Source organism: Fonsecaea pedrosoi (genome assembly GCF_000835455.1).
Source record: "Fonsecaea pedrosoi CBS 271.37 unplaced genomic scaffold supercont1.2, whole genome shotgun sequence".
Taxonomy (NCBI): Eukaryota; Fungi; Ascomycota; class Eurotiomycetes; order Chaetothyriales; family Herpotrichiellaceae; genus Fonsecaea; species Fonsecaea pedrosoi.
In genome coordinates, this window is record NW_013550614.1 from 439,681 (window position 1) to 457,768 (window position 18,088).

The 18,088-nt window shown below is 52.4% G+C and overlaps 10 protein-coding genes across 10 annotated transcripts; 7 read left to right on the plus strand and 3 right to left on the minus strand.

Annotated features, from left to right (window-relative positions):
* Positions 1–349: 349 nt before the first annotated feature.
* Z517_02117 (uncharacterized protein) lies at positions 350–1,081 on the plus strand (the record flags this gene model as incomplete). Its single annotated transcript, XM_013431228.1, has 1 exon — positions 350–1,081. The coding sequence occupies one exon, from the start codon at positions 350–352 to the stop codon at positions 1,079–1,081; it is 732 nt and encodes a 243-aa protein (XP_013286682.1).
* A 668-nt stretch (positions 1,082–1,749) lies between these two features.
* On the plus strand, positions 1,750–4,092 carry Z517_02118 (uncharacterized protein; the record flags this gene model as incomplete). The annotated part of the gene is made up of 1 exon (XM_013431229.1): positions 1,750–4,092. The coding sequence occupies one exon, from the start codon at positions 1,750–1,752 to the stop codon at positions 4,090–4,092; it is 2,343 nt and encodes a 780-aa protein (XP_013286683.1).
* Positions 4,093–5,156: 1,064 nt separating this feature from the next.
* On the plus strand, positions 5,157–6,533 carry Z517_02119 (uncharacterized protein; the record flags this gene model as incomplete). Its single annotated transcript, XM_013431230.1, has 1 exon — positions 5,157–6,533. One exon carries the CDS (start codon positions 5,157–5,159, stop codon positions 6,531–6,533), a length of 1,377 nt encoding a protein of 458 aa, XP_013286684.1.
* A 1,489-nt stretch (positions 6,534–8,022) lies between these two features.
* On the minus strand, positions 8,023–9,052 carry Z517_02120 (uncharacterized protein; the record flags this gene model as incomplete). Its single annotated transcript, XM_013431231.1, has 2 exons — positions 8,023–8,418; positions 8,486–9,052. 2 exons carry the CDS (start codon positions 9,050–9,052, stop codon positions 8,023–8,025), a joined length of 963 nt encoding a protein of 320 aa, XP_013286685.1.
* Positions 9,053–9,454: 402 nt separating this feature from the next.
* Positions 9,455–10,042, plus strand: Z517_02121 (uncharacterized protein; the record flags this gene model as incomplete). The annotated part of the gene is made up of 1 exon (XM_013431232.1): positions 9,455–10,042. One exon carries the CDS (start codon positions 9,455–9,457, stop codon positions 10,040–10,042), a length of 588 nt encoding a protein of 195 aa, XP_013286686.1.
* Positions 10,043–11,067: 1,025 nt separating this feature from the next.
* Z517_02122 (uncharacterized protein) lies at positions 11,068–11,901 on the minus strand (the record flags this gene model as incomplete). The annotated part of the gene is made up of 1 exon (XM_013431233.1): positions 11,068–11,901. The coding sequence occupies one exon, from the start codon at positions 11,899–11,901 to the stop codon at positions 11,068–11,070; it is 834 nt and encodes a 277-aa protein (XP_013286687.1).
* Positions 11,902–12,430: 529 nt separating this feature from the next.
* Z517_02123 (uncharacterized protein) lies at positions 12,431–13,390 on the plus strand (the record flags this gene model as incomplete). Its single annotated transcript, XM_013431234.1, has 1 exon — positions 12,431–13,390. The coding sequence occupies one exon, from the start codon at positions 12,431–12,433 to the stop codon at positions 13,388–13,390; it is 960 nt and encodes a 319-aa protein (XP_013286688.1).
* Positions 13,391–13,828: 438 nt separating this feature from the next.
* On the minus strand, positions 13,829–14,578 carry Z517_02124 (uncharacterized protein; the record flags this gene model as incomplete). Its single annotated transcript, XM_013431235.1, has 2 exons — positions 13,829–14,472; positions 14,539–14,578. 2 exons carry the CDS (start codon positions 14,576–14,578, stop codon positions 13,829–13,831), a joined length of 684 nt encoding a protein of 227 aa, XP_013286689.1.
* A 1,348-nt stretch (positions 14,579–15,926) lies between these two features.
* Positions 15,927–16,433, plus strand: Z517_02125 (uncharacterized protein; the record flags this gene model as incomplete). Its single annotated transcript, XM_013431236.1, has 1 exon — positions 15,927–16,433. One exon carries the CDS (start codon positions 15,927–15,929, stop codon positions 16,431–16,433), a length of 507 nt encoding a protein of 168 aa, XP_013286690.1.
* Positions 16,434–17,100: 667 nt separating this feature from the next.
* On the plus strand, positions 17,101–17,799 carry Z517_02126 (uncharacterized protein; the record flags this gene model as incomplete). Its single annotated transcript, XM_013431237.1, has 2 exons — positions 17,101–17,559; positions 17,614–17,799. The coding sequence occupies 2 exons, from the start codon at positions 17,101–17,103 to the stop codon at positions 17,797–17,799; spliced, it is 645 nt and encodes a 214-aa protein (XP_013286691.1).
* Between the last annotated feature and the right edge of the window lie 289 nt (positions 17,800–18,088).

Sequence of the window (18,088 nt, forward strand, 5' to 3'; positions counted from 1 at the left end):
GGTCCACCATCACCGACAAACAAGCTGGTGGGTGGGTAGACTCTAATATTCCCTCCCCCGTTTTTCTGTATCTAGGGACGCCGGGAACGCTGCATTTTCCCCGGGGCTTTGTTAAGAACATTCGCTCAGTAATATCCTGATTTTCAGGTTGAGAAAGAAGAAGAGAATCCTGTGACAGTCTTAGGGTGCGTTTTTCAATGTCGATAGTGGTTTAGGCGCTATGTCACAAGGCAAAATCCCTCTTATCATTGACTGGTAGCGACAGAGAAGAAACCCGATCTGAGCACATCTTTCGATACCCATCTTGCTGGCTTTGCAAGTCGGTAACAGCTTCAGAAGCAGCATAAAAATGAATCATCAAGAGATCGGCCCTCCAGTCACTGCTGGTCCAGGCTCACGGCCCTCCCGGGTCACTTTGACAGGGACAACCGTGGTGCTTGAACCACTGTTGCCATCCCACGCCAGTGATCTCTACGACATCGTCAAGGGCGAGAACAACAACCGTCTCTGGACATATCTGTTCGACGACCCCTACGAGTCACTGGCGACCTTTGAAGCTGCCGTGACGGCAAAGTCTCAATCGGAGGATCCCCTGTTCTTCGCCGTCGTGGATAACCGAACCGCCAAACCCATTGGTTGGGTAAGCCTCATGCGCATCGACACCCGACACCGCGTCGTCGAAGTCGGCAACATCCTCTTCTCGCCGCTGTTGCAGCGGACAAAGGCCGCCACGGAAGCCCTGTATCTCCTGGCCAGGTATGTCTTTGAGACGCTGCACTATCGCCGATACGAGTGGAAATGCGACAACCTCAACACGCCATCAAAAAGAGCGGCGGTGCGCTTTGGTTTCACCTTCGAGGGCGTCTTTAGAAAACACATGGTGTATAAAGGGAGATCTCGAGATACGTGTTGGTTCTCCATGATTGAGGATGACTGGTTCCAGCGAGGTGTCAAGCAAGGGTTTGAAGGGTGGTTGGATGACGGCAATTTCGATGACAGTGGCAAGCAGAGGAGGAGACTGGAGGATGTTCGAGGGGAGTTGGAGGGCCAGAAGGGTCCTGTTTGTTGTACGGGAGTTTGAATGACACTGGGCAGCTGAATGGGTGTGAGAGAGAGAGAGAGAGAGACAAAGAGCAAAGGGTGTGGCAGCCGGCACCTATTTAGTTGGGGTTGTGCCATTAGCAGAGGGTGACCATTCACTTATTGGGGGATAGACAATAGTAAAGTACTATTCAGGTGTAGGCTTATTGTATAGCTATTATGTGAGTGAGTGAGTGTGTCTGTATCAAGGGGTGAAAATGGGTGGTTGGGTGTGGTATAGCCCTGAGCAGCCTTGATTGTGGTTTCCATTTGTTCTCTTTTTGTTTTCCGTCTTTCTCTTTTCCCCCTGCATCCTCCGTTCTTCAGCTGCAGCAGCCTCTGTCGGACATCTCTTGAACATAACGTCTAAAAGACGTGGTCGAGTGGCAATCGGTGGTGGTGATTCAGCCCAGCAGTGGCACGGTATCACACTAAGCCTATTTGGGAAGGAACCCGCACAGGATTTAGAGCCACTTCTTTCGACCTTCTCGTCCCTGTTGCTCGTGGCCGCTACCAAAATCATCCTGTCGAACCATTGCGCTCCTCCGGGTTCATCAAATCCCATTCATCTTCTCAAGCATCAGGAAGCACGTTGGTCACCCCCCTCACACGTCTACTTTTTCTCCCTTTTCCCCCGCCCGCGCCGTGGCCTTTGCTGGTCAAACGGCCATGTTCCTAAGGAATCTTCCTCAACTTCCGGCAGTTCCTTCCATGAGACTCAACATCGCCCGGACTCGCTCAAAGACTTCGGCTTCTGCTTCTGCTTCTCTGGCAGACTCGGCGACTCCCAGTCCCACCCAGTCGACGCACGAAACCTGCACGTCTGCTGGGGGTGCCACGTCGGTGAGCGACCCTGATGATTACGCTGACACCCTGGCCGCCAAACCCGTGTCATCAGCAACCATGAGGTCCAAATCCAACACCACAACCACAAACACCACTACTCCCGCCTCGGCTGATCGACGCAGTTCTCGTGGTCGACGAGCTTCTAGCCGTGTGCGCAAGCCGACTGCCAAAGCGCAAGCTCTAGGTGGCACTAAAAGGTACTCGCCGCCACCGTCCGGTACGATTATAATAGGTCGGTTGTCTCCAGAGCCCACACCATCTTCCAGCAAGGAGCCATTGTCGAAATCTCCTGCGCCCAAAGAGACGCCTGAGAAGGCCCAACCACCCCCAAAGGTGCTGCAGACCCCATCGGCAGCAAATGTCAACGGAACCCAAACCCCGTCTCCCACTAAAGTCGCTGGCCGAGAGGTACCAGTTTCTGCCGTCGAAACCCCTTCTCGGCGGACCTCCCAGAGGGAACGCAAACCCACCGCAAAGGTATTGTCAGAAACTGTGGTATCTCAGAAGCGTCCCGCCACCGACGAAGCCCAGGACGCTCCTGCCCGCAAATCCGCCAGACTCTCCCACTCGGCTGCTAGAGTCCCATCAAAGCTCCGATACTCTATCTCTGCTGAGAACAGTGAAGTGGATGATGTCGTCGAGGTCGAGCAGGCTCCTGAACCCGACGATACGTCTACCGAGAAATCCAAAATTGTCGTCTTAAAGTCCAAGCGACTAGCCGAAGTGTTTGGCCCGCCGCCAAAGCCAAAGCCAAAGCCAAAGCCAAAGCTGGAAAGCAGCTCTCCTGCATCCAAAAGGAAATCAAAACGGAGGTCTCAACGCCTCATTGCCAATCCTGAGGAACCTGTTGCAGAGCCTGGTCCAGATCCCCTCGAAATACCTGGGTCGTGCGATCTGACTTGCCTTTCTCCGTCGTCCCGGCTACTGGCATTTGCAGAAATTGCCTTGCAGATGCCGGATGGGGAAGACGAGAATGAAAAAACCGTGCCCGGGAGTGTTTACGACTGGCGTATGTACACGCAGGTTTGGTGTCAGTGTGAGAAAGACGAGGACGCCAATTCTGATCGCACAGACTCGGTCGAGCTTGCACGAGCATTGATGCCAAACCCGGTCTCTTCAGGCACAATCTTTGACCCGATTGATCTAACCTCGCCAAATCCTCTCGAACCTGAATTGCTGTCGGCGCCTGTCAACACTATCCTCCGTGCAACTGATGCAGAAAGACTCTCTCAGCTCTACACTCCACCCAGCCACAACTCAAGTCAAACACCAAACGGCACTCCGGCACCAAGTGGCATGGGAACTCGGAATGATTTTGGGGCTGGTGCCTCTTATCGACCCTCCGAGACCTACTCACCGGTCTATGAAGCGCCGAATCACAACATAATTTCAATACCTCACTCTGCGGCAACGAGACGAACATACGAGGATCGACTCAGGGATGATCACAACGCCCTGACTGACATCCGCAAGAGGGCGGCTGCCCGCGGGATATCGTGGAGTTTTAATATGACGTTCGACGATATCCACGCACTGATCATGGAAGCGGAAGAGCGGGAACAACAATTACAACAACGAGTACAATATCAGCAGAAAGCCATGAGTCCACCACAGAATGTGATTGATCGTGCGTACGGACACTCTGGTTCACAGCCTTCGCCCGCGCCTGGCGGATTTGGGGTGCTCTTGCCTCCAAGAACATCACACCGGGGACGAAGAGCTACGTTCGGTCCATTGGGTCCATTGAAGCGCAAGAGTAGTCTTGCGGCTCCTGTCGTAGCCAACGGAGCGGCTGAGGTGGTCCCAGAGCGACTGACGCCGAAGACTACGCACAGTAACATCAGCTTTGTCGAAGAAAACACATCACCGAAGCCTTTGGGAGACCGTCGACCTTCATCGTCGACTCGACCGAAGAGTTCCAGGTTTCGAGTGGATCCGAGGGGATTGCGAGGAGAATCTCCCGGACCAGGAACCATCATCAACATGTATGAGAAACTTGAAGCGGCCGAACACATGAGGCAGGCAGCGGAACGTGACAACCGTGGAAGGGCTTTGAGAGGGTTTGAGGGATATCAGAAGCGCGAGGAAGAAGAGAGAAAAGAGGGTTGGCCGAGAAAAGCAGCAGAGAGTCACGGATTGAATGGACATGGACACAATCGGGTTTGAACACTGGCGGTTTTACTGGCGGAGAGTCGAGCTGGTCGCTGGGGTATTACTACTATAGAGCATAGCGTCGGGTGGCTTCAGGGCCTCGTGGAGATGGTTTTCGACCACATCTTGTACACCAAGCATTTCATTGAGTTTTGTTTGTTTGAGGAGGGACTGGCAACAGCAACATGGCAACAAAAGATTCCATGGGCAATTATTCACCCATGGGGGAGTTTTTATGGTGTAGGTATTGGAAACCTGGCGAGGTATTCATCAAACTACCCAAGATAATCACTTTTACATCGACCGACATGGCACGATATCCTATTTTGTTGTATTGTATTTATTGTAATTCTTGTGGCAAGAAAGCTACGAGGAGATATCGAGTATTTGTGGGAAGGACGCGGAGGAAGTGCGTGTGTATAAGAAGAACTTGTGTGAAGTTCTGGTAAGAAGTAAGCAGTGTTTCTTCTACCTGCAAGTACATATCATTCCGGCACACGAGACACCAGACGAACCCGGACAAGATCAGACGAGACGAAACCGGACAAGATGAAGCGAAGACGAGGACGAAGACGTTTTGATCTTTCGCCCCCCAGACGTAATAGCGTTTCGCATTGGCCACCCCGTAGCTCCGTGGCTGCGTGGCCGCCCCTGAGTTATTATGTACAGAGTTCCCGAGCAGCCGAGTTGTTTAGGCTCCCCCACTTTGTCCACTTTGGTGAGAAAAGTAACAACAGGTAATCTCCATAGCGCGTTCTCGTCTATGAAGGCGCGTCTCGCTTTGGCAGTAATTACTGGGTACTTGTGTGCGTACCGAGTACGTGTGTACCGAGTATAGGTGGCATCATCATTGATTGCTAGCATTGGGCCATTGTGTCGCCACACAACGTATCGAGTACGGGTGCCGAGTACTTCGTAGTGTTACTGAACAGTGGACTTTGTTCTTGTTCGGGAATATATCACCCAGGCTTTGATTCGGGGGCAAGACAGACGGACGAGAATACCAGTTGGATTTCTGCAGCTATTCGTGGTCATCAAGTACAAAATCAAGAGCATTGATCGAGACCGGACACGTAACAATGGCAGAGGCACAAGTCCAAGTCCAAGTCCAAGGAGTGACGACGACGGCGAAGAAACGGGGTCGGCCGGCCAAGAAACAAAGTCTTGATGATGAGGGAGTGGTGTTGTTGCAACAGCAGGAGAGCAAGACAGAGGCCGCCGAGATGGAGATGGTTCAGGCTCTGAAACCGAAATCTCGAGGAAGGCCGAGTTCGTCGGCAGCGACGACGGCGTCAAAGACGTCTTCTCTGGCAGCGTCGGCGAGGTCGGGGAGAGCAAAGCAAGTTCCTCCTACTGCTGGTGCTGGTGGTGCCGCCGTCGAGGAGGAAGTGGTTGGTTGCGTGTCCTCAGGAAAAGGGTCGGCGTCGGCCAAGAGGAAACCATCGGCTCCTGCTGCTGGTGTCAAGACTCCAGAAGCCGCTCCATCCAAGGCTCGCAAGTCGACCGCAGCAAAGGTTTCTTCGAGCCAAAACGACACAGCGAGCTCTACCTCTACCTCTAGCTTAGCGACATTGACAGCGACAGCGACAGCGACCGTGACGGGGAAAAAGACCAAGGCAAAAGCCACAGCCAAAAAGGGAGAAACAGAAATCTCGTCGCAGACGACCTCGCAACAACCCGGCACGTCTCGCCTGTCAACCTCGTCCTCGACCTCAACCTCCAAGATCCTGGGCCACGCCAAAGCCTTTTCCGAGAAATCGAGTCAGCTCCAGCGAGATATTTTAAAGCTTGTCAACGAGAGAGAAGCCCGGCATTTATCGTCGCGGGATATTGAAGCCGAGATACTTGAGATGTCATCACATATCCCTTCTGGGGCGGACACAAAATCCCCAGTACCAGCACCAGCGCCAACTCTCGAGACTAGCTCGACCGGGCCTCGATACTCGATAGACGAGGCATCGAGCATGCTGGCTGCGGCAAACGCAGCACCGAACATGAATCACAACACCACTCTGACAAGTGACGCCGCCCCTGTACATGTATTTCCCTCCCAGACAATCGCCTCACTCAGTCAACAGCAACACTTCTACCCACCGCCCTCGGTCCTGTCCGCCCCTATCGCAACCGCCCAAACCCAGCACCAAGTCCGCGGGTACTCGTCGACAAAAGCCCTGCCCATGTCCACCACCATCGCCCTCGCGGCCCGTCAGCAAAACAACCCCAACGCGAGTGGCGGGTCGAGACCGTCCATGCCGCCGCGCCCGACGATCCCTCCCGAGGTGCCCAACGCGCCGAAACTGACCGAGTTGCCGCTCGAGCAGTTGAAGAAGGATCCCCGGTACAGAAAGGCGTCGACGCGGTATACCACTTTTGTGGTGGCGCTGCCGTTTGCGATTGTCAGCAGTTATTTCTTGTGGGAGAGGTGTAAGTTTTTCCATCCATCCTTCTTCCCTTAGTTCATGGACGACTGTCCTAACCCCCAATTCACTACATCCATTATTCCTCCGCCTTTATCCCCGACCCAGTTTATGCCCGCTCGTATCTGTGTATATTGGCTAATGGACGCCGCCATTCCTTCGGGTTTGGTGGGGGTGATTCGACAGATCGCGAACACCAGGAGTACTTGCAAAAAGTCCGTGAGGCCCGAGCTAGAGCGGCTTCGGGAATAGATGGATCGACCTCGATAGACAGAACAGAATGATCGAGGATAAGGAAGGGTGGAGGAAGGGTATTAGTAGGTGCCAGACGGACAGGGACGAGATATGTGGAAACGGATATGGAACTGCCCCCGACTTGAGGTCGACTCGAGGGAGATATTCTACGTGCTCTGTGCCCGTCCATCCAAGGAGAGCCTACTACCTCGTACGACAGAGTGTGCTGGGCGGATAGCGAGAGACATTCTTGCTTCCTTGCTTGCTAGCTAGCCAGAGGTTGAACCGACCAAGACCCCTCCTCCCGGTTATGTGCTCTCATGGCTCTACATCTTAACAAATCTACGAGATGAGACAAGACGATATTTTTCGAGAAATCGGATCTGGACAAAAACACGAAACAATGCTGTTATCCACCACGCTCTGAGCCTCCATCACTGATGGGATCGAATTTATCCAACACCCCCCCCCCCCCCAACCCAACCAATAAACAGGATGGGAAGAGAAGATGACGACGACGACGTTCGAATGGAGGTCGAGTTGAATTGAACCGAATTGAATCACATTGAACGGGGAGGGAAGGTGGGACGTCATGAAAAAGATGCATGAAAGATATATTATATGAAATGGACTCTTGAGAACGGGGACGGATTTGAGAATAGGGAATAACTGGTCAATGGAGTCCCTCGATATAACTATTAGAATCATGAAAAAATGTCTCTACTCATTCATTCCTCATTTACTCACTCAGGGGTCGCGTTGTCGCTATATACCTAGCTCATAACCACAGGTGAGCGTGTGGTTAAACTGGCAAATACTCGAAATGGACGTCTCGTTAGAATTTCATCATGCGTCCAGTCAAGTTGGCTCAGGACCTTAGGTTCTCACAACAACAACGAATGGACGAGTGGAAAAAGACGACCGTCACCACAATCGCGAATGGACTTGGTATCAATAGTGTCAATGCCTCAATGGGGGGAAATCTATTCCACGCCACGCTCCCGCTCTTGATCGCCAGGATGTGATTCCGTCCAGGCTAGGTAGACCTCGTCGCCGGGACGGACTCGGACCCCAAACTCCGCTGGATCTCAGGCAATGCAATGCTCGCTCCCTGCTCCCCTGTGTCTTTCGTATCGTTCATCTCATATCATGTCATTTTCCTCGGACGCTTTTGGTTCTCTGTGTGAAAGGGAAACACTAATTCCAAATCCACAATTTTCTCTATCGAGTCACTTCTCCGTCTCTCCCTGTGTCCCAGCCTCTTAGGAAGAGTGCTCGGTTCCTGAGGCTGGGCTTAGAGTTTGCTCTCAAACGAACAAGCACCCTCCCACGCATCACCGGCCTCGAGCTTCGTCCAAGAGCTCACGGTGCCCGGTTCTATGCACAGATATCTCTTCCACCCGTCCTTGGGTTCAAAGTCACCCATGCCCTTGATCTTGTCTTCCCACCCGTTCCACACCGTCACGTCCGGCAGTGCATCCCGCGTGATCACAAAGGTGTCCTGGCCGTTCTCCGTCACCGTCAAGGGCACGAGGGTGTTGTCTTTCGCATCGCTAGGAGGAGTGTACACGCGGTCTGTCTCGCCGGTGAAGGAGAGTGAGGAGGATTCTTCGGTAAAGGTCTGGGCGGAGCGGACCTTGTCGACGTAAGGCGAGGATTGGAGGCCGCGGACGGCGGTTTTGTGGATATCCTTTGGGCACAGTTCAGTCACACTCTGTCCTTACCGGGGGCCACGACCTGGATTCTTGAGATCTTACCTTGACAGCCAGGTAGGTGTGGAACAAAACCTGGAACTCAAACGATTGGTCCCCCTTGTTCTGCACATGCATGTGGCACTCCAGCTTCCCTTTGCCCAGGGTAACGCTGTACACCAACCCAAAGTCGAAAGGCCACTTCTTCCGCACGCCCTCGTCGAGCATCGATGAACTCAACCCAAAGTCGAGTTTGACACTGTCGTCGGCCTTGCGCCCCAGGGACTCGCTGCTGCTCTTCCCCAGAAATTCCCAGTAGCTGTTCCTTGCAAACCCATGTTGAGGTAGCTGGCCAGTGGCGTGAGATTTCGGGGGAGGCCCAAAGACAGGAAAGACAAGTGGAATACCGCCGCGGATGGGTTTTGAGCCATCCAGTGCTGCGGCAGAGGAGAGGAAGAGTTGCTCGGCACCATTGGAGGTCTTCCACGAGGTAACGGTCGCTCCGTAGAGGTAGACTGTCACCGAGTCACCACTCGGTAGCCGAGCTGTGAGCACATTGTCTGAGAGGTCAACAATGGGTTGAGCCATTAGGGGAGACACTGGGATGGAGGTGGGCTTGTTTTTGCGTTCCATGGCCGAAGAGGCGGTGGGGGAGGGGCAGTGGTTGATGAAGAGGATGGGGAGAGCAATGAGCCTTGGAGATGCTCCTCGTTTCGTGCAGGGATGGGAGATTTGTTATGTCACCGTCTGTAGCTGAGAGAACGGAGAAGGCAAATGTGTCCAAAGTGGAAAACGCATCCAGATTTCTGACTTGATCTCGTTCACACATCGACTGCGAGATGGAAAAGATGCCCTGGGTGTGAGTTTCGATTGGCTGGCGGGGGTCACTGCAGCCCCGAACGAGCTATGACGCATTCAGCCTTGCGACAGAGTGGAGACTCGACCGTTTGAGAAGGTAAAGTCACTGACACGATGCTGGTGATTCTGTGATAGCTCCCCACATCTTTCACTGAAACGTGTCTGTACCGAGTACAAATGGGCTCCTCAGCATCAAAGGTTGCTGGTCGAGCCGGAGGAGCTGCAGCTCGCCGCCAATATCCTTCGACGCCGTCTATCGTCAACTCCGCCCCTTCACCTACCGATGCTGCAATAAAACCTACGCCCGCAGCCGAAGTCCGTCCCAATGCAACCGCTGCTCCCCCCGCAAGCGAAAAGACAGAACATGTAGAGCTAGATGCACGAGATCCACAGTTTGGCTCTGCTTTGCGCCGAGTTGGGGTGGCCAGACCTGTGACGGAGAGAAGACCAGACGAAGACACCTTCCCAACCTCCAGCCAACCTATGCATTCCGGACAAAACATCTTCCCATCTGACGCGAACAATCCCGCCATGATGCTTGTCCACGCCAGAAAACGAATCGCTGCTCAATGGGAGTCGGAACTGGAAAATCAAGGTCGGCCTGGCTTTGCGGGTAGAACGCTGTTGAGCGTAAAAGATATCAAAGAGGCTTTCACGTTGAGAGACGAGCTGGGCAAGTCCCCTCAAGAGATTGAGAAACAAATGAGGTTGAAACCGGGAGTGCTTGACCAGTTGGTCGCAAAGGACGTGGTGGCCAATGTTTGAAGAATTGGCTCATACCGGACCGTGTCAGGTCGACAGAAGCCAAGAGGAGAGCTACAACCTTGTAATATGACGCGAATTACTGCCTACTTCGCAGCACAGTTGAGTTGCGCGCACGGAGCAGTGAAACTCAAACTGGTTTTGGTCGGAGGCTCTGCATAGCCATTTCAGTCAAAAACAAAACTACACACAACCTCCTGCGCCGATGGATGCTCGTCCCGCATGGATCTGCATTCATACCTCATGGACAACCAAAGCGAGGAGTTGATCACTGACGCAGAGACTACTTCATAGGAACATTGTCCCGAAAATGACATCGAAACAATCTTTTTCTGCCCTCTGTTACGGGCTGCTTTACAGTAACGCCCAACAGCACAACACGACCGCCTTCGTCAAGGCACCTTTCGAACGTATTGCGGCACCCATTGATAGGATTCGTTGGGTGGAGAAAGCGACCAAGAAGTTGCCCGCAGATTTGCAAGCAGAACTGGATCTCTAATTGCGAGACGCTCCTAGCAATACATTGGGGGGGCGCGAAAGACATATCCCTGATATTATGACGACTGGGAAAGCTGAGCTAAGTGATTCCTCCGCTACGAAACCGCCAGGAATTGAGGCACCTGGACAATAACCCTGTCCAGGATAAGGACCGTGCCTTTGAAGATCAGTTATTACAGGGAACAACCGATGGTTTCGATGCAAGAATGTGCGACGCTCGTCGAACGTGGAAGAAGGTGATTTAGAAAACGTGTCCATGCACATAGAGGAGGATAATGTGTCAGATATCGAGATTATAGAATTCAGGCTGTACACAGGTCTATTCCCTATCTCAACCCTAAATATCTTTCTCCTAACGTCACCTCATTCGGCAGAGATGTCTTCCATGTTGACAGATGTATCTACTGTAGTAGATAGCATACCTCTTAACCTCCCGTCTCTTGCTTCGCCGCTCTACTACTTCCCCAGGCCGCAATCCCCTCGTCGTTCGTTCTCGTCTTCCCCTCGTTCTGACTCCTGCTGCCTCGGTCTCACAACTTCCCACCCATAGCTCTCCTTCCAATCCCCTGCTTCCCCTGACCTTGGACGAGATCCTCGATCTCGATCTCGCTCGTACACAGGATAAACGTGTCCTCCAACGCCGGGACCCGGTATTTCAAGTTCACGGCCTGGTAGTCTTCCGAGGCCAACATGTCAGCGAAGTGCAGTATTGAGGGATAGCTCGCCAGAGCGAATTCGTCCCACTTGCCGCCCGACTGTTCAGGCGGGGTCTGGTGCGTGATGTTGCCAACCAACTTGGCGTTGCCGCCGCGACGGGCGCCGATGGACTCGGCGAAGGCAGCGCCGTATTTCAGGTAGGACGGCTTCATGCCCTGCTTGAAGGCTAGCAGGTTGAGCATGGACAAGGGCGACTTTCCCGCCGTGGTGTGCGAGAACTGTTGGATCCACGACTGCAGGTCCACGCTGAGTTCGAGCGTCTGGGACGAAGTCCCCAGCCGTGGATTGTCCAGCGAGCCGGTCAGTGCTGGCACCTCCGAGGCCGGCGGATGCAGCAGTTTATCGTTCCTCTGAGCAAAGTCGTTGGTCAAGCGGCTGGGGATCCCCGTCGAGCATGTCCAGTGGCACACTATCTTCTCCTTCACAGATGGGGGCAGGGCATCAGTGCCCAGGACGATGAGGAGCACATCCCATGGCTTTTTCGGGTGGAGGAGCGGGTCGGCATCGATCTTGGTTGGTCTGATGATCCAGCGAATCACTTTGGAGATTACCAGCGGTTGCAGAGACGAGGTCCTGACACTGTTGAGGAAGTCGGGTAGGGCAGTTGAAGGGGAGAGAGAAACGAGATGGATCGTCGCGAGAGGCATCGTCACAACTAATTTGTCCTACGCGCTGTATTAGAGGGAGAGGAGTCCCGATAGAGAGAAGAAGAGCAGAGAATAGACAATCACAGCGCCTGGAGTGCTAGCAACGCGAGAGGAGGAAGAAGTAAAACCACCTGGGCCATGTCGCAAGTCGGAACCTTTACCTTTGAAAATGCGATTACTCGATCATCCAAACTTTGGGACCTTTTCAGCCTCGGTCCATGAGCCAGAGCGTATTTTGGAGAAGCGAAGCCAAGTCCGATCAAGGCTATACAAGTGGGGATCACATCTAATCTTATCAGAGAATCTTTTTCAATTTCTCTCTGCGACTGCTCGAACTGGCAGCGGTTGAGCACCTACATCTTGCGATTATTTCGCCGCACAACCAATATACTCTTGTCCTAGAATTCTATCTTGTGAGAACCTGGATTGAGTTCTTGTTTGTTGGCTCACACTCCCCGCATCAAAAAAGGACAAAAGGGCACAACAGCATCCAATTTTCGTCGCATCCTCATCTGTCCCAATCCCAGCGATGGCCTCTTCAGCAGGCCTGACACCTCTACCTACCTCGGTGCACCACTCTACCACCCGCCTGACACACTACCACGCACACTCTTTCCTCTCGGAATTCCTCGACCGCGCGGAAAATGACGCCGCATACAGACCGGACAGCACACTGACAGAGCGTGGGCCGCAGGCCCTGTCTAGTGGATCGACACCCAATTTGACGCTCAGTCACTTGAAGAGGATCTTGAGCGGGATGGAGGGGAAGCGGATCGGTGGGAGTCTTGGTCTGGAAGAGGAAGCGAAAGGAACGAGTGAGAATACTGGAGACGACGAAGAGCTCGGAGGATTGGGAGGAACGGAAGAAGGTCAAACACCGCGGAAGAGGGGGAGCCAGAAACGCGCACTGGACGAAGACGACGAAAATGAGGACCCGCAAGCCCCGGGATCCAAGAAGCAGAAACGCAAAATCATCTACTCAATCAACCAAGAAGGCGTCGAGGACCCGCAAGTCAGCGCTGAGGTTGAGGCCGGGGCGGCGCTAGATCAAGACCGAGGGGAGGACGACTGGCAAGACGCAGAGACGTATGCCCTCGCACAGACTGAACTCCGCGAGTACGACACCGCCAAAGATGAACCTCAACCAGAACTCGAGGTGGAAAACATTGACGATGAGCGGGACTCGGAAGAACCAGAAGCTGTAGAACATGACAATTCCGATGGAGCTGAGCAACAGACGCAGACGCAGACGACAGCAAGGAAACGTGAGCAGCGAGAAGTCGACGAAGATGCAGATGCAGATCGCGGAGCACAGAAGGCGAACAAAAAGAAAGCAAAGGACACAGGCACAGCCCAGCCAACGGCGACGGCGACAAAAAACAACCAAGAGGTGAGCAAAGAGGAGAGAAGAAAAATGAAGAAGATGCGGCGGAAGGATGAGAAGAAGGAGAGACAACGGGAGAGGGAAGAGAGGAATAAGAATCGATAAAATCAGGAAGTGGCTGAGATGGACAATCGGGTTGGTTCAAGAACATACTCGATCCGCTATACGAGCCGGGAAATCGAAGACGACTAGTCCTATGGAATCTATTCTCAAACCCCCCTATATCCTTTCAACTCTCTTTCCAAGACACATGTTGTTCAGAGAAGCGGATGCTTAGGTATATGAGCTCACACAGACCTCGAAAATACAATAGAAGGTCTCCTCCGTCCTCTTGATATGGAGGCACACGAAGCAAAAGCAATGAGAATGATGTTGATGTACATTGTGGCCATGGCTTATGAACCCACATTCCCGAAAGTACTTGATCAGCTCACATAAATATCCAGACAGGTGCACCAAAGGTGACAAGAATGTCGCCGCGCTCGTGGCAAGGCAAGACGTCGTTCTCACACACTCCAAGCAGCTCACTCAATATTAACCCTTTCACCTGGTCTTCTTTCCCTCTCTCCCACTGCTTTGCCTTTTTACCGTGGGGCTGGAAACTTCGCTCTCTTTCTTCTCGCGCTCTGCCTTCTCCTTGGCCTCGAACTCTCTCATGGCATTTTCGTCTGCCCGGTCTGCATACCATTGACCGAACTGCAACACCAACACGCCAACAAGCACCAGCGCCAGGATGGTATTACTGGCAGCCAACACCTTCAGGTTGTCCTCACGTCCAAGAACGCTGTCGCCCGAGGTTACATCATATCCGCGCGAATTCACCTCATCAAGCTCGTCCTGTGATAACTTCTCCATGCCTAAACCGTAGGTGCCATCATTGACAATCCTCAATCCCTTGACGATGTTCGCAATATACACGATCACCGCAACCATGTACAACACCAAACTGCCACCATCAAAGAGCAGGTTCGATTCGCTGGGTTTGTAAAGCTTAATAACAAGGCCCAAGATGCCAACGCCCAGCATTATGTGTAGAATGCGCACAATCAGATTCGGGGCATTGTGGAGAAGTTTCAGGTGTGCTTCGATGGCGTCAAAGTGAGAGGCTGGTGTGGGCAGTGAGGACCACAGAAGTGGGTAGTCGTAGGGGAAAAGAGAGAAGACGATGCCCAGGAAGAAGGAGACCGCTGCATCACCAACATGTCAGCGCTCTCGAAGCGACCTGCGCCGGGGAAAATTTAGATTGGTCTTACGGCAGATGATGAGGAAAGTCGCAAACGAGACCGACGGCATCTTGGTGAATTGGTGGTCGCAAACTGGGACCAGTCGCACGGCAGGTAAAGACGAATGAAGAGTTGAAGTTCAGTACAGGTTGGAAGCGGAACAGCCCAGCTGCCACTATGGTAGACACGCTGTCAGGGTGTGTGTGAGCGGGTGATGTTCGTTGCTGTGTTTCAATGCGACGGAGCGGCAGAAGATGCGTGTCAATCTGCGGAACAGAGGGAAGAAGATATGAGTAGAGACGCAATTAAACGTGCTCCAAGGCCACAGATTTATGCAGATACAGTCAAACAGAGAGCTGCGGCGGATTAGGAAGCAAGCGCACAGGTTGCACAGGAAATGACCGACGGCCAAATCTACTGCAGGATGATGTTGCATTTGCTTTCTCGACAAACCGTAGTGAGCGATAACGATAAGGCTGCCAAGCCGGATGACTTGTTTCTCCGAAATCCGATGGGTGTTTGTCTTCCAATGACTTCCTCCATGACCATGCGACGTGGATCTACGGGGCTGTTAGCCCTGTCTATGCCTTGGGTACCTCCCATGGCAAGGGCTGGGATCATGATTTAGCCTGTCATCAACAAACTGACCCAGGGTTTCTACCCTCTTCGTTTTACCCCCAATTGGAAAGCTCCACGCAGCAAGGTGTACTCGGTAGGACTATCAAGGCTATGTGAATGCACCATTGAGGCTGAGGCGAGTCGAACCTCGTTTCCTGTCTCAGCCTGATTTACATTTCTTTCTTCCTCCTACCCCTACCCTTCTTGCTGTTAGATTAAAGCCATACATGTCTTGTTTCGGAAACCGAATATAATTTGGAAGCTGTATGATTTGCTGCAATCTCTGTTGACTCTGGCGTCTACCCTCATCCAAGTCTCCACGGTCATAAGAGACTTGAGAAGGAATTACGGCGAATGTCCCCAGGGACTGATAAACCTAGCATCCGCCGTGGACGAGCTCGAACGCCTCATTACTTACATGAAAAGCCTCGACGAGACGCGCCTCATAGATCAGGGAGACCTTGACAAGAGGCTTTTCGAAGACTCCCAGGCTTTGGTGGATAAACGCAGGCAGGATCTATCTGGAATTCAACAAAAGTCGGGCCAATTCAGTCGTCCTGCAGAAAAGGGGTTTCGAACAAGACTGAAGAAAGCCCTGAAGAGGCTGAATCATGACCGTGACATCGATAATTGGTGGCATCAAGTCTTGCACTATAACCAACTTCTCTCTGGCCTCTTGACGAGAATTGCGATGTACGGCTGCACACTGAACAAGGTCCATGACATTCTCCAACCCATGCAATAGGAACGAAAATCGCCTCAACTCGAATAGCCGCATTGGAACACTCGAGGATACATCCATGGCACAATTTGCTCAAGTTTCTTCTCATCTGGATGACGTCCAGTCCTCCACAGCACTACTGCCTTCAATGCACATGAACCTCCAATCCCAAAGGACAGTTGCGAATCGTATCGCAGGAAAACAGGAGGCGGAAGGCCAAAGGATCCGTGCTATCCAGCAGGCTCTATCGCGATATGTTGTCGATTCTGTCCAACATCGTCAGACGGCTCTGACAGCATTTTCCGAGATTCACTCAAAGTTTGATGACCTACGAGGAAATGTAGCACAAACATTGCGCATGTCACGAGAGGACCAGAATATATTGAGTGATATCTGTGTAGGTATCAAAGAGTTGCAACGTAACGTGGACAACCATGACTGGAAGTTCTCGAGATGCGAGAATGCCGAACAGAATACGACATCGCGACAAGCCTCCTCTTCAATTCTCCAGATGAACGACCCCTTTGCAGCCAGCTTCCTTCGCCTCATTCAACTGACTGAGCAATCCATAACTAACATATCATAAATCACCCTCAAAGTCACCGTCAGAGATCTAGTGCAGATCTTGGATTACATGAAAATATTGACACAAACAGGCACCGGCCTTCCCGGGTTGGCAGTCAGTGGACGGGACTTAGATGACCTTGAAGTTATGCGAAGCATTTTTCAGCTGACACAGAAGTTGGAACTTGTAAATTCTAGTGGTCAGTTCACAATATGACCTCATGTCTTCCACATTGCTATGTGATAAGCAGAATCACTAACGCAGCGAAGGACTAGGGGAGAGTCCCTCGGACAAGGCTGAGCGCAACCCTTTCCAGCCACCGAGTCTCACCACAGTTCCAGCACCGAATGTCCGAACATTGGGAAGGACGCGGTTTGCAACCCTAGAAACAGCCATAGGGCGTCTCGATCTACTTATCAAACTGTCAAAATCATATGCAGGCGATTATGATGCCCCAGGAAATGTCTCCGAAAGCAGATTTCTTGCCAAGGTGTCGCTTCTACCATGGGCAATTCTTGCACAAAATGGTAATGTGCCTCTTCTATCAATGTCGTTATTGGTGTCGTTGAGGGTGAGTGATGCGCGACTAGTCTGCTAGACCGAGAGAGGAGAGAATGCTCACTTAGGATAGCAAACCTTCCAGTTAATGTTCGACCTCATTGAGCCGCTTATAACCCCCGACCCAACAATGGACTCGCCGTTGGGTCCTCTGGAGTTACTGACAAGTGTCGGTTTTGAAAAGTGCACGACGGAAACGGCCTCCAAGATCGCGTTCCTGGGAGCAGGAGGAGCTGATCCGTATTTCCGCAATGGAAGGGGAGAAAGTTACCTTCGTCAGATACTCGTAGCGAGAGCCAAGTACTCTGGAACGATGTACGAAAGCCTTGTCACCAAAGCGCACGATGGGCAGTTGAAGGATGTGCTAATGCTCCTGGTCACTGCTGGTGCCGATGTTTTTGCGGTGAACCGTTCAGGGGAGAGCGTTTCAGACGTGGCAATCAAGTTAGGATACAGTGTCGAGTGGAAGGAAACTCTGGAGGAGTGCGGCTACGATGTATCGAACGTTCTCAACCACAGCGACGAGCATGATGAGGTCCCTCGCCAGCACCAGCAGCGCCATTTACTCACATTCGCTGAGTATCTCCAAGTGAGAAAGTCGAGGCTACTCAACCTCAAGGTTGGAGAGGACTAAACCCGACAGGAAGTCTACAGAAGATATTACAGAACGGCTGTACCAAAACATTTGCGCATTAAAGAGATGGACAGCAGCGATAGCAGTGACAGCGAGGAGGAAGAAGATGAGGACGACTTTGGCGAGCAAGCCGACGGCAACTCTGACGCCGAAAGCTTCCACACGACAATGGAATCGGCCAACGAAGACACTTGATTGAGCGGAAGAGCATCAGCAATGGGTAATGCTTCCTAGCAAGTTGGTCGTTGTTGATATAGTGTCTGCATGAACGTGACGGAAAACAGGTCAACCTTAGCACTTCGAGTGCTTTCCAGACTAGAAAAAACACGCACAGGCACAACACACCGAGTACAGGCACAACACAGACATATCGCGCATGAAGCAGCACACCCATCAAAGCGGCGGAGTCTCTACCTTTTTGGCACGGAGGTCTCTCCCAGCCTGCTCAAGTTGAGAGGATGTGTCTAAGGAAAAAGCTTTGTTC